This window comes from Dipodomys spectabilis, unplaced genomic scaffold (assembly GCF_019054845.1).
Source record: "Dipodomys spectabilis isolate Male_0828 unplaced genomic scaffold, ASM1905484v1 ptg000095l, whole genome shotgun sequence".
Taxonomy (NCBI): domain Eukaryota; kingdom Metazoa; phylum Chordata; class Mammalia; order Rodentia; family Heteromyidae; genus Dipodomys; species Dipodomys spectabilis.
In genome coordinates this window covers 24,630,763-24,646,149 of record NW_024870772.1, presented here as the reverse complement: position 1 = coordinate 24,646,149, position 15,387 = coordinate 24,630,763, and the positions used below count along the sequence as shown (strand labels likewise).

At 43.2% G+C, this 15,387-nt stretch overlaps 1 protein-coding gene across 1 annotated transcript in view; it reads right to left on the bottom strand.

The window, feature by feature from the left end:
* The window catches only part of Cryl1 (crystallin lambda 1), a 143,759-nt gene that overhangs the window by 33,173 nt on the left and 95,199 nt on the right, over positions 1 to 15,387 (bottom strand). Inside the window, exon 4 of the mRNA XM_042685437.1 lies at positions 8,212 to 8,373. Coding sequence (XP_042541371.1) covers positions 8,212 to 8,373 — 162 coding nt within the window. The remainder of the gene's footprint in view (positions 1 to 8,211; positions 8,374 to 15,387) is intronic.

The following is a 15,387-nucleotide window of genomic DNA, read 5'->3' as shown; positions in this document are numbered from 1 at the left end:
CTCCTCACCTTTTCAATAAAAACAAAATTTAAAAAAAGTCTGCTGGGACCACTGTTGGACATGCAGTCCATTATTGACAGTGTAGTGCATGATGGCTGGTATAAAGCATTTTTTGATGAATGACTCACTAGAGTCTAGGCACAGTATAAATAGGAAGAGCACAGTCCAGGCAGTTTAATCAATTTTTTTCCTCCTTTGATGGTACTAGAGTACAAACTCAGGGCTTTGTATTTGCTAGGCAGGTTCTCTACTGCTGAGTCTTGCTGAGTCCTGCCTCTGTTTTTTGCTTGTTATTTTTGTGATAGGGTCTCATGGTTGCCTGGACTTTGTTCTTCCTATTTATACTTCCTCCCATTGTTGGGATGACAGGAGTGTATAACCTACCCCAGCTTCCCTGAGATAGAGTGTCATGGACTTTTTCAGAGTGGCCTGAAACTGAGATCCTCTGAATCTTAGCCTCCCAAGTAGCTGGTGTGTGAGCCACAGTGCCTGCCACTTTAAGCACATCTTAGTGTGCAGTTCAGTGGCATTAAGTATATTCTGTTACTGTGTAACCATCATCACCATCTGTCTCCAGAATCCTTCATCCTCTGATTCAAAACTCTACTCTCATTAAGCAACACTCCCCCTGTCCCCAAACCTGAATATTATGGTATATGTACTTATCACAATTAAAAATTTAAAAAAGAGGTCAAGCACTGGTGGCTCAGGCCTGTAAAATTAGTTACTCAGGGGGCTGAGATCTGAGGATTGTCATTCAAAGCCAGCCCTGGCGGGAAAGTCCATGAGACTTTTATCTCCAATTAACCACCAGAAAACCAGAAGTGGCGCTGTGGCTCAAGTGGTAGAGCTTGGAAAAGCTCAGGGTCAGTGTCCAGACTGAGTTCAATCTCCATGACCAACAAAAAAATAAAATAAAATAAAAAACGAAACAAGAACAGGGTTCTAAATTGGGATAGATGAAGGAGAGAATAATGGGAGGGGTGATACTGAATTGAAACTTTTGTATAACTACTTAAAGTTAAACTTAAAATACTATAATTTTTAAAATGTTATCAAAAAATAAATAAAAACCCCAGGGCTCTAACCACAGCCCTTTCCAGCTCAAAAGTCTACAGCAATATCTACCTATAACAAGAGACATGTAACCGAGAAAGAGCCTTTAGTAACTGGGCTCTTTCTGTCTCTTGCAATGGCCTTTGACCCACAGTTCTGTGTCGGTGAAAACAGGCTAGCAGCTGCTCAAATAGGACTTGGAGAAGTCTAAGGCCAAGATAATGCCTTTAACCAGAGAGTGGTCTTTGTCCTGGTCAGAGGACTAGACAGGCGCAATGGTTCCTTGAGTTCCATGCATAGGAGGAGGGGAAGTAAAGAGCCTATGCTACAAAGGTTCAAGGACAAACAGGCTGGGAGGATTGCTTCTCCCATTTGATGTGGGACTATGAACAAGGCTCAGAGACAAATCCTCTAGACACAGGAAAGAGAAACATAGGTCTTAGGGATGGTCTCTGGGCCCTGCCTGGGGGGTCAGTTTTGCTGGAAGCATGGGAGGGGCTGCGACTGCCAGGCTCTGCAGGAGTTCGTCCTGGCTAGGCACAAGGGAAATATTCTTTGCTCTCAGGATCTGAACTAGAGCCCAGTGCATGTGATTGTAGATAGTGTCCTGCCAACAGAGGTTTCCTTTTCCCTCTCTCTCCCTCTCCCTCTCTCGGGATGGAGCAGCCAGCCCCACAGGGGAGGTGGCCGGCCCTCCCAGGAGACAGACAGCCAGGCCATTGACAATTCATCCACATGGGGCAAGGCAGGAAAGGAGGGGAGGGCTCTACTTTTCCTTTCTGGGAGGAAGAACAGACTAAAGATGAAGATGGAAAGGACTGAAGACTGTGTTTCAATGCTGTCTGTAATCAGGCCTCTCATCCCTCTGAGAGGGCAGAAAAGCACCCTCTACACTACAGCAGGGCAAAGTCTGGACCAGGCATTGCCAAGGTATGATGCACAGAGGGACAAAGACCGAATATGCCCTGAAGATAGCATGCCATGAGCCACTGATATAAATGACGCCATCCCAAGGGGGAAATTGTGCTGTGTTGGATGAGAGAGGTGTCTAAACAGGCAGAGGTGAGCTGGCATGACGCGCACACCTATACTCCCAAATATGGGCAATTTAACGTAGTCTCAGCTCCACACAGGCTGGAAGTACACTTCTGTGGTAGAGCTCTTACCTATCATGCTCAGGACCCTGAGAGTCCTATTACTGTCTAAGGTCTGGGCCCTTTTTTTTTTCTCCACCAAATAAAAGTGGGAGAAGCAAAGTTTATTTGAAGATGACAAGGGAAACTGAGGAAAGACCTCTTAGCCCCAAACCTGGACTCCTGATGAGTAGGGCTGCCTTATGCCACAGAAGGAGAAGAGAGAGAGAGAGAGAGAGAGAGAGAGAGAGAGAGAGAGAGAGAGAGAGAGAGAGAGAGAGAGAGAGAGAGAGAGAGATGGGGCCCAGAAACTGGTAGTCTCATAGAGGCCCATGGAGGCCCATGGAGCTCCTGTTTTAAAATCCTTTTGGTGAGTCCTGGCTGCTCTAGCATATGGTTGGCTCACCACCTTCTTTACTCCATGGGGAAGGTGGGGGTTCCTGTCACCTGTGAGGATATGCTCTGGAGGGAGTTGTCCAGGCCTTTGCTTTCTCAGAGCCATTTTCTCCACTTTCCCAGAGGAGGGGGTATAGGCTCCACTGGGCTGTCTCTGCCTTCTCAAGGTCTCCATCAGGTTGCTCTCTTTCCCTATGCTGTCTACACAGTTCTAAATCTTCCTCATTCTCATCCCTAGTACAGGAGAGAGAGAAAAGAAAGAAAGGTGAGGGAGGGAGGGAGGAAGGAAGGGAGGAAGGGAGGGAGGGAGAGAGGGAGGGAGGGAGGAAGGAAGGAAGGAAGATAGGAAGGAAGGAAGGAAGGAAGGAAGGAAGGAAGGAAGGAAGGAAGGAAGGAAGGAAGGAAGGAAGGGAGGAAGGAAGGAAGGAAGGAAGGAAGGAAGGAAGGAAGGAGGGGAGGAAGGAAGGAAGGAAAGGAAGGGAAGAAAGGAAGGAGAGGAAGAGAAGGAAGGAAAGGAAGGGAAGGAAGGAAGGAAGGGAAGGAGGGAGAAGGGAAGGGGGGAAGGAGAGAGTTACAAGCATGCAGACAAGGTGACTGGGGTACCTTCTGGCACTTTCTGGAAGGAAGTAGGCCCTTATCTCATTCCAGAAGAACTTTTTTTTTTTTTTCTATTATTTTTTTTGTCCAGTCGTGGGGCCTGAACTCTGGGCCTGGGCGCTGTCCCTCAGCTCTTCAGCTCAAGGCTAGCGCTCTACCACTTGAGCCACAGCACCACTTCTGGCTTTTTTCTTTTTTCTTATGTGGTGCTGAGGAATCGAACCCAGGGCCTCGTGCATGCAAGGCAAGCCTCTACCACTGAGCCACCTTCCCAGCCCCTAACTGGTAACTCTTCTTCAGTGTTTCCATTACATGTGAGATTAAATATCCTTAGCCATCACACCCTACCAGCCACACTGTCCTCTTTACGTCCCTCCCCACAGGGAAAGGGGGCAGACAGGAAAGTCACCCCAAAATACATCTGGGAGGAAAAATGTTTGGAAGAGAGAAAATGGATACACAAACACCCCTCTTCCTAGGCCTATGTGTGGCCCTAAATACATAACCACTTCTGCCAGCTCAGTCTAGGAAGCTTTGTTAAAGACACATCTGAACTCAGGCACTGACAGCTCACACTAACCCATCAACACCTTGAGTTGAGATAACCAGAAATCCTGTCCTAACCCTTCAAGAGAACTTGAGGTTGTCACAACCTGTTAGCTGGCAGCTGTTCTGGGCAGAGATGAAGCCAGCAACTTTACCAATTGCTAAATACCCATTGTGCCAGAGCCTTCAGGTGGCATGAACCTGCCTCCTTCTGCTCATCCTATTTCCTTTCCAAGTAGAAATTGCAAAGGACTTAGATGACTGAGCCCATGAGCTGGATATGCAGCTTCTTCTGTCTGGCCCCAGGCACTGGGGGAAATTATGGATCCTCAAAGATTAGCAAGGGCTTTGGAAGCCTACCTAAACTATTTAATATATTCCTTCACCCATCCACTTACCCTAGAGGCCAGAGTGATGATCAGTTCAAGGGACAAATTCCAAAGATGTTTAACTTGGGTCATCTGTCTTGCTTTAGTTCATAACTTATAACATTAAAAATACCTTATAAGAAAGCTGGGTGCTGGTGGCTCATGCCTATAATCCTAGCTACTCAGGAGACTGAGATCTGAGGATCATGGTTTAAAGTCAGCCTGGGCAGAAAAGTCCCCACAAAACTCTTACTCTTATTAATTAGAGATAACTCCAATTAAGTACTCAAAAAACCAAAGTGGTGCTGTGGCTCTAATGGTAGAGCTTTAGCCTAGAGCACCACGAGGCTCAGGCACAGTGCCCAGGTCCTAAGTGCAATTCCTACAATTGACAAAGATAATATAAAAAATAATAAAAAAATACCTTATGAGTAAGAAGTGATTAATTTTTTTAAAGAAGGCTCGAACTTGTTTTAATGGCGCTGTCTGTGATTAAACAAGCAACAGCAAATAATACCTAGATAGGAGGGTAATAAAGCAGAGAAAGGTCACTGTTCTAGTCCCTGACCTGTGGCCAAACGATATTGATGGGTACAAGAGAAAATAAGGCAAATCAGATTAGTCTCACGAATCAGTGTAAAAGCTAAGAGATACAGGAAGAGTCTTGTCGAAGGACTTAGGAGGTACTTTATGAACAATTTTGTGTGTGTATGCTGACACTGGGCCTTGAAACTAAGGCCTCTCACTTTCCTTTGGCTTTTTTTGCTAAAGGCTGGTGTTCTACCACTTGAGTCTTGCCTCCACATCTGGCTTTTTGAGAGTTAGTTGGAGATAATCTCTCTGACTTTCCTGCTGGGGCTGGGCTGGCTTCCCACAACCCTCAGATCTCATCCTCCTGAGTAGCTAGGATTATAGGCATGAGCCTATAATAGCGCTTGACACTATTTTTCCCCAAAATTTAAACCAACTTCAGAGCAAAAGCACTGGTTAGAATTGGGAGCATTCTAACAGAGGAGGAGGCAACAATGCTGCATAAGAAATGTACTCATTACCTTGCCCATGTAATTGTCATCCCTCTGTACGGTATTTTCACAATTAAAAAAAAAGCCATTCAAAAACAAACAAAAAAAAGAATTGGGAGCATTCTTACAAGCAAACATCTTCTACTGAAAAAAGTGATTCCAAGAATACTTTTACGAGGTATATATGCCTCAGAGACAAAGACAAAACAAGCTTTACTGAGTTATATTTGGGCACTTTCCATGAGAATCTATCTCTCTCTGTCTGTCTATCTATCTCTCTCTCTTAGTCAGTACAAGAAATTTAATTCAGGGCCTCATATTCTCCCTTGACTTTTTTACTAAAATCTGGCATTCTACCACTGGTGCTACACCTCTACTTCTAGCTTTTTGCTGGTTAATTGGAGATAAGAGACTTCTGGACTTTTCTGCTCTGGTGGCTTCAAACTACAATTATTAGATCTAGCCTCCTTAGTAGCTAGGATGACATGCATGAACCCTCAGTCTTAGCATGAGAACCTGTCTTTGATTCTAACCTAACTTCCATTTGAGTGATGGCTAGTTCTCTTCTATGTTCTATGTGTCTGTGTTCTATCTAGCTGGTAACTCTTCTTCAGTGTTTCCATTACATTTGAGAATGCAGCAAGACATGGAGGTCATGCAGCTTTGTGAGTGGTATTCCAGGCTGCTCTGTTCTTGGCATAGAAGATCTGGTGGGCATCTACAGCACATCATCTTTCTTCTCTCTAAGCAACCTGGTCCCTTTTCATTATCTACTGCCCTTGTTCAGAAGAGGAATTTCCTTGCCCTCAATCTAGGCCTGTCACTCATACTTTGAATAATGACCCATGTCCTATGTGGTCAGAGTTCTGCCTCTCTTCACTATGGAGTGGACCCTTCCAAAGCAGGATTTCCACATCATACTGGTGCTCTGTAACTAAACTGGTTCCAGGTCTTCAGGGTAACTCTCATGATTTCTTCTAACTTAACTATTGGTTACTTCCTATCATCTGAAAAGACAAAATTTAAAATGGTCTAGAAATGTGAAGCACTGACATTTGCTCAAAACCCAGCATTTCCAATGTTGGATTTTTTGGATTGGGGAATGCTCAATTGGTAGAGTATACACAAATATTTCAAAATCCAAAAGAACTCCAAAATCTCAAATATTCCTAGTCCCAAACATTTTGGATAAGGAATGCTTAACTTAACAAAGCTATCTCATGAGCTGGGTGCTGGTGGCTCACATCTGTAATCCTAGCTACTCAGGACACTTTAGTCTGAGGATTACAGTTCAAAGCCAGCCCAGGCAGAAAAGCATGTAAGATTCATTTCCAATTAACCAGCAAAAGCCAGAAGTGGAGCCATGGCTCCACTTCTAGAGCACCAACCTTGAGCAAAAAAGATAAAGGTGAATGTCCAGCTCCTGAATTAAATCACCAGTACCAGTGCACATACACAAATACAAAACAAAGAAAATAAAAGCCTTCCGCTTTCTCCCCACTGCTTCCCAAATATGTGTGTTCTTCTAGTCAGACTGGCTACTTCATGATTCATGGCCTCTATATGGCTTCTTCCCAAACTAAACCTCTCATGATCTGAGACTGACAAGGGTGAGACTGCATCACACACTTTGGTACTTCCTGTAGCTTGGGCTGAACTACCTTTCCTGTTGTAGCATGTTGTCCAGGTTCTCTAAGGCCACGCTGAGCTCCCAGTTGGAACTCGTGTATTTCTACCATTCCCTTGCTTTTCCCTTCCTACTCTAAGAAAGATGCACAGAGTGCTCATACACGAATTTGGAACCAGTATAACTTTTTTGGGAGGAAAGGGGTGGGCTTGAACTCAGAGCCAGGGCACTCTACCTTAGCTTTTTCCCTCAATGCTGATACTCTACTACTTCAGACATCTCTCTATTTCTGGCTTTTGCTGGTTACTTAGAGATAACAACTTTTTTGCTTAGGCTGGCTTTGAACTAAGGGCCTTAGATCTCAGCCTCATAAGCAGCTACGATTATAGATGGGAGCCACTGGCACCTGGCACAGTATACCTCTTAATGCACTCCTGGAGAGAAAGTATGCTCAATAATTCCAGACTGGTGAAAGGAACAGGGGAGGAAGAGTTTAAAGTCAGATCTTGGGAATCAGAATTCAGGAGTATAGTAAGACAATGAATCTGCATTTTATACACTGACCCTATACTGCACTGCATTCAGTAGACCACATAGAATCAGTGGCATATCCACAAAATGTCACTTCGCATTTTTAGTGTGCTAGTGCTAGACTTGAACTTGGGTTTTGGGCACTTGCTTAACTTTGTTGTTTAAGGCTAGTGTTCTACCATTTGAGCCATACTTCTACATCTGGCTTTTTGCTGACAAAAGTCTCAGGCGTTTTTCTACTCAGTCTAACTTTGAACCACTATCCTCAGATCTCAGCCTTCTGAATAGCTAGAATTACAGTTTTAAGCTACTGGTACACAGCACTCTACCTTGGTGGTAGAATAGCTTGCTTAGAAGCCAGCCTCCTTGGTTACCTGAGGGTTAAAGCCTCCAACTTTATCCTCCTGTGTCCTGTTCCTTTAGCTACATAGATAAAAATTCAAGAAATTTGTGGATCATATTCTCCTTTCAGATGCTGCTACTGTATAACTCTAACTGTAACAAAAAATATTGAATTGTACAATCTCAATTAGCCAATATTGTGGTATATAAATTATACCTCAGTAAGGCAGTTCAATATACTAGACTACTATGAAATAGTACATTCATTGCAATTTATTACTCCCAAGAAAGTGAATGAGATACAATCAATAGTCAGGCGTAAAACACTCGCATAGGTCAGGTGCTGGTGGCTCATACCTATAATAATCTGGATTTGAAGTCAGCCCAGCCAGGAAACTCTGTGAGTCTCTTACCTCCAATTAACCTGCAAAAAGCCACAAGTGGAGGCGTGACTTTAGTGACAGAGTGCCAGCCTGGAGTTAAAAAGCCCAGCACTAGGCCCTGAGTGCAAGCCCCAGTACTGGCACCAAAACAAACAAACACACTGCAAGGGCCTGGGTTCTTTGCAGAGATAAACAAAACGAAATACTCACGGGATGAGCCACAATGCATTGCTTCACATGTGCCAAACCCACAAACAACTTGGAAGGCATAAGGCAAGAACTGGAACTGCTCAAGACAACTTTATCATCCACAATGCGATCTAGCTGGGCAAAAATCTTCTTCTTCAATTCCAGGTTTTCTGGAACACATTCCTGAAAAGGACATGATTAGATGGTTGATTATTTGTGATCATTACCCACATTCAGACTCCAAGCAAGGTATTGGTCTGCTTCAGTTCTGAAGTGAACCAACTTGGAAATGATGGGCTTTAGGACATGCTACCTTGACATACAGCACCTTGGCATTGAAAACACTGAATCAAGAATATTGCCTTGACCTTTCCTTGGCCTTTTCCCTGCACCATCCCATAAACTGGTCATAAGAGACTGTTCTCTTCCTGTGGGTGATATCATCTAGAGGTCTTGAATTTTTCCTCTCCACCAAATCAAAAATTATAAGGCAGAAGTGGGAGCAGAGGGAAAGTTTATTTGAAAATTAAGAGTAAGACACCAGGAGAAACTGAGGAAAAGCCTCTTATAGCTACTGTTAATTCACAGAAGCCCCCCAACATGGACTCCAGACTGGGAGAGCCACCTTATGCTACATGAGGTCTTATTCACCTGGTTCCCTGGCAAGGATGAGGAAGCGGGACTCAGAGCAAGACAGAGGCCCAGAAATTGGTGGCCTGATGTTACTGGTAGGAGCCCCTCTTTTATAGTCTTTTGTCCAGTTTCAGCTGCTCCAGCATCTGGTTGGGTCACTATGCCCCGATCTGGTTCAGCATCATCAGGAAGAGGAGGGGGTCATTCTCATCTTTGAGAAAACAGGGCACAGGGAAGAAAATGAATCAATAGCTTTGCCAATTCCCCCTAATTTCGGACCCTAAGATCAGACACCCTGGTCTAGGCATACTCTGCATGAATCATCCAAAGGATTCCTTATTCTTTGGGCTTTCACTTCTGAAAGTGCTCAGGTCATGTAAAGCATTATTTAATGTATATGCTTTTTTTCATATTAAGCTATGTTTTGTCATAGGATCCTCAGCATGAACCTTGCTGTAGGTGAGGGGAAAGATTACTTTTTGCTTCCCTTCAAAAACCACCAGGAAAATTTAACAATAGGAAGGCTGCTGATAGAACACCTGAGAATTCTTGAGAACTCTAGAGGTGGATCCATGAACATCTGTTGTACTCTACTTTTGGGGGAGTTTTGTTTTGTCTTGTTTTGTTTTGTCGGTCATGGGGCTTGAACTCTGAGCCTGGGCACTGACCCTCAGCTCTTCAGCTCAAGGTTATCACTTGAACTACAGCCCCACTTCCAGTTTTCTGGTGGTTAAATGGAGATCAGAGTCTCACAGACTTTCCTGTCCAGGCTGGCTTTGAACCATGATTCTCAGATCTCAGTCTCCTGAGTAGCTAGATTACAAGCATGAACCACCGGCATCTGACTGTACTCTAGTTTTCTATAGTCTGAAAATTCTCATCCTTATTTTTTTAAAGGACTCCTGGCTGGTTGCTACTGGTGGCTCACACTGTAATCCTAGCTACTCATGAGTCTGAGACCTAAGGATCAAGGTTCAAAGCCAATCCTGAGCAGCAAAGTCTATGAGACTCTTATCTCTAATTAACTGGCAAAAAGCCAGAAGTGAAGGTATAGTTCAAATGCAAGAACACCAGCCTTCTTTGAAAAAGCTAAGGGACAGTACCCAGGCCTTGAGTTCAAGCCCCACTACTGGCACACACAAAATCTACCAACTAAAAAATTCTCACAATGAGCAAACCCTTAAGGGGTGGGCATAACAGAATCCTCAATAGCCTCTCCCACAAAGTGCTACTAACTCCAACATCACCAAATGACTCCCCTATCTGTTCTGACCATCAGATCAACTGATCTTCAAGGAAAATCTCCTGAAATTAAGTGTTATTATCTGTAAGGCCCCAAAGGCTCCTGGAGAATTCCTTCCTAATTTCAAGTCCTTTTGAAAAGGACTTTTGTTTCTAAATAATCAAAAGTTACTTAAATGGGAGTGAGGAAAGGGATGGGGAAGTAAATTTAAATTAATTACTGCAGACAAATAATAGCCTCCCTAGAATTCCAATGACAGAGCTGGGTGGGAGAGAGATGATACTCTTTTTATTGTGAAAATACTGTACAGAGGGGTTACAATTACATGGGCAAGATAATGAGTACATTTCTTATCAAGCATTGTAGCCTCCTCCTTTGTTCCCCTTCCCATCCCTTCCCATTCTTTCCCCCCTGCCCCCCGCCACAACCCTCCTCCCCACCACCATCAAAGTTGTAAAGTTCATTTTCGACATAACGACTTGTACATCTCATTGTTGCAATGGGTCCACCTGTATCCCTAGTTAAATGATTTGTTTTTCCCCTTCCCCTCCACAAATTATACTGACATGAAATACAGTGAAAGCAAGGGTTATACCATGGGGGAAGGACATACAAAGCAACAAAGAAATCATCTTATAAATGTGTTAGAAACAATCGCATGAAAGAAAAAAAACACTTGAATACATATCTTGGGGTTCATTTCCCTAACATCACATTATCTGACCTTTTCTGCCTGACTCAGACATATACTAGTTATTGCAAATAAGGGAAACCATGGGACCTATGTTTCTTTGGGCCTGTCTTACTTCACTTAATATAATTTTTCCAAGTCTTTCCATTTCCTAACAAATGGGGCAATGTTATTCTTTCTGATGGAGGCATAGAATTCCATTGTGTATATATACCACATTTTCTTAATCCATTCATCTACTGTGGGGCATCTGGGTTGGTTCCATATCTTAGCTATGGTAAATAATGCTGCAATAAACATAGTCGTGCTGGTAGCTTTAGTGTAGTCTTGTTTGTGAACATTGGGGTAAATGCCCAAAAGTGGGATTTCTGGGTCATAGGGGAGCTCTATGTGGAGTCTTTTGAGGAATCTCCATACTACTTCCCAAAGTGGTTGAACAAGTTTACACTCCCACCAACAATGCAGTAGAGTTCCCTTTTGGCCACATCCCCTCAAGCATCTGTTGTTATTAAGAGTTCTTGATTATAGCCAGTCTAACTGGGGTGAGGTGGTATCTCAATGTTGTTTTGATTTGCATTTCTTTTATGGCTAAGGAGGTTGAGCATTTCTTCACATGAAGAAATGAGATGATAATCTTTAATCAGCTGGCGTTAGCTAAGGGAATAGAGGTTAAGGTAAGCCCCACCCTGCCCAGCATCAAAGCAAAACCTGAGGGGAATGCTAGAACTGCTCACAGACTGTGGAAAAGCTGGAGCTGGCCTGCCCCATCTGCCTTGGGCACCTCTGGGGATGTCACAGCAGACTAAACCTTCTCAAGGTGGAGCCTGGATCGCCTAGGGCAGGAGTGCTGCAGGAAATGCCACAGGGAGTCACTGTGGGACTTTAGTGTCTTTTGTTTCTCATTATGGTCCAATAACCAGAATCAACTGGGTGAATGTTGAAAATGAAAACTCTTAGGCCCTAATCCCAGGTCTACTGAATGGAGGGGTATTCTAGGGTTTGGACCCTGGATCTTGCACTTGCTAGGCAAATGCTCTACCACCTGAACCATGCTCCTAACCCTTTTCACTTTAGAGAGAGAGAGAGAGAGAGAGAGAGAGAGAGAGAGAGAGTGTGTACACATGCATTTGCGCATGGTGGCCCTGGGGCTTGAACTCAGGGCCTAATTGCTGTCCTGAAGGCTTTGTTTACTCAAGGATAGTACTCTACCACTTCAGCCACAGCTCCACTTTTAGCAATTTCATGTATTTTCCTACCTGGACTGTCTTGGAACCTCAATCCTCAGATCTCAGCCTCCTGCTAGAATGGTGGCATGGGCCACCAGGGCACTTTTGTTATTTTAGGATAGGATCTTCCATTTTTTCTCAGGCTAGCGTTAAACCACAATCTTCTGACCTACACCTACCTGCTTTTGGGCACCTCTGGGGATGGCATGGTAGCTGGGACCACACACAGAGAAGTAGAGATGGGGGTCTCTTGTTTCCATATCTTGGAATTCATTTCAGTATGCATACTGTTTTTATATAAATACAAAGAGGCACGTGGGCATTGTTCCTTTGTGTTTCCCTCTTGAGTATATCCTCTTTTGGTCTCAATGTGTGTGAGTATCCAGAATCCTAGATAATTTATCATATCCCAGTGTATTTTAGATCTAATTTCCACATATCAGAGAGAACATGCCCCATATGTCCCTCTGAGCTTGGCTTACCTCACTTAACATTATTTGTTCTAGTTCTACTCATTTCCCAGGAACACATTTTTAACAAGTATCCTGGTGATTCCTAATGCTCAGAAGCACTGTTGTGTGGACTCAAACTGGGATGCTCACTACCCCTAAAAATAGTGGTAGGTACTCAATACAACGTATGCTACCAAATGTGCCCTCTACTCTCATGCCAGGATTCCCACCTCCCCCAGCTACTCAGGGCAACTTCCTGCCCTGACAGGAAGTGGAAAACTGGCATTGTGGTCACCTTATGGTCTCTAATCACCCAATCAATTTCCCTGAAATGTTAAACTCATACAACTTTCACGAAAACAACCAGAAATGTGCAATAACAGAAATTCAGTGTTGCTGTATAACTTGCAATGATATCAGAATCACTTCTTTAAAAAAATTAAGACAACGCTGGGCGCTGGTGGCTCACGCCTGTAATCCTAGCTACTCAGGAGGAGATCTGAGGAGATCGGAGGAGATCTGAGATCTGAGGATCGCGGTTCAAAGCCAGCCTGGGCAGGAGAGACCGTGAGATTCTTATCTCTAATAATCCACCAGGAGACCAGAAGTGGCGCTGTAGCTCAAGTGGTAGAGCGCTCGCCTTGAGCTGAAGAGCTGAGGGACAGCGCCCAGGCCCAGAGTTCAAGCCCCATGACCGAACAACAACAACAAAAAATTAAGACAATCTTTTCAAGGTCTTTACCAGCTATATATAAACAAAGGCTTCATTATCCAGAATATACAAGGAATTCAAGTAACTAAATCCCGCCCCCACTCAAATCAATAACCCAATTAATAACAAGTGGAACTAAAAAACCATTATGTCAGTGAGACATATGTTTCTCTCATATGTGAAAGCTAGATTAAAAATGCAAGCATACCTGATAAGATGTATAGGGTTTTATGCATATACACACAAACAGACTAATGGATGGTATGCGTAGGGGAGGAATGAAAAGGTATAATTCCTATGAACAACTAATGAGTTGTTTAACAAAATGAATACCAGAAATTGGTATTTGGTAAGGAAGGAGGGAGGAGGGAGACATGAAAGGGGGGATGAAGGGTGAGCAAATGCAGTCATTATATTCATTGCACATAAATGTATAAATTGTAACTACATAACTTGAAGGTAGTGTGGAAGAGAGAAAAATAGGGGAGAATGATGGAAGGGATGGCATTGGTCAAGATGTATTGTACTCATAACCTGACATCAAATTATAACCCCTTTGTACAACTATTCAATAATAAATTTAATTTTAAAAAGTCTTAGGTTTGATTTGATAATAGCTAATAACTCACTAGCAGCTAACTACTCTAAGTTGAAAGCAACTATGCAACTAGTAAGAGAGCATGTAAATTTCACTTCCATATTATCTACACTAATTCAAACGTTTTATACAAATAGGGACGGAGTCCAGATTGTGTTTGTTTATACTTTAAAAATATAATCAGGCCACATGAAATTTTATTAAGAACAAAAGTCATATAAGCATCACATCTCAAAGACAGAAGAAAAAAAAAATGAAACAGTCATTTAAGAACTGTAAAGCCCATTGTGTCCAATTCCCTTATCAAAGGGGAGGAAAAAGAGCTACAGTAGCTGGCTGGGCCTGTTAAGTCATTCCTGGATCAGTTAAATCTGCAAGTTGGGTAAAGTTGAAATGGAGCCTTATAGCTTTTAGCCAGAGACTCAGAATGATGCAGATCCTGGGTGAGCTTATAAAAGAGCCCTAGTAAATGGCCTCATTGTACGTCTGACATGCAGATTCTCCCCTGAAATCCTATGCCTTTCTTCAGATCCTCTGATTATCAAAAAGGCAAGAAAACTTGAACCAGAGGAAACCCAAACCTGCTGCAATTATGTAAGGGGTTTTTTTTTTTTCTTTTAGTGGCACATTGGCTTGAAGTTAGGTTGTTCTCATTGCTGTTTTTAAGAGTAACCTAATTGTGTGTTATGTTCTGGCTTTGGTTTGCAAGCCTCAGTCCATGTCACACCCGGGGCTCATTTTCTAGTTATACACTCAGTCCTTTGGTCTCAAAAAGGGAGTGGGCCACATTACCTAGGACTTGAGCCCCAGAGTATATCATAAAGCCAGGGGCTGCTGGGACAAAAGGGGTGAGAGGTAGGAAGAACTATCAACCAGCATTCCTGGTTCTAAGCTGCAGCTGGAAGATCTCCCTAGATGCCTTCTCCTCGCAATATGTCATCAATTTTTTTTTTTGAAAAAGCCACCTGCTTGCTATCACTATGACCACTCCTACAGGTAACCCATTTGCCTTGGCCCAATTAGACTTTGATAACGTCTCAAAGCACTGGTGTACATTTGGGTTTTGTTTGTTTAAAGGGTCAAGAGGTGCCTCACAGAGCAAATAGATTGATATTGAGAGCCAAGTGCTGGTGGCTTACACTTTGCAATCCTACCTAATCAGGAAGCTGCGATTTGAGAATCACAGTTCAAAGCCAGACTGGACAGAAAAGTCTGTGAGACTCTTATCTCCACTAAATCAGCAAAATGCCAGAAGTGGAGATGTGGCTCAAGTGGTAGAATACCAGCCTTGACAGAGAAAGCCAAAGGAGAGCAGAGCCCCAGTACCTACCTACACACACACACACACACACACCACACACACAAATAAACAAGTACACATACGCATACAATTGTAATGTAGTTACCACCATAGGCATGCCCAAATTTTGACAAACAAAACAAAATCTGGGAAGTAAGCAGCCTTCTCTTACTGGCTTGGGCAGTAACAGTAGCTAGCAGGTGAGGCTAAGTTCTAAATGTCCCTTCTTGCTTTTCTTCCCAGAGAGCAGAAACAAGAATGGTCTTATAACTGCCACTTTTAATTATAACCTATTTTTAAAGGAAATTGTGCACAAACTTTAGCTGGTTAAAAAAACAACAA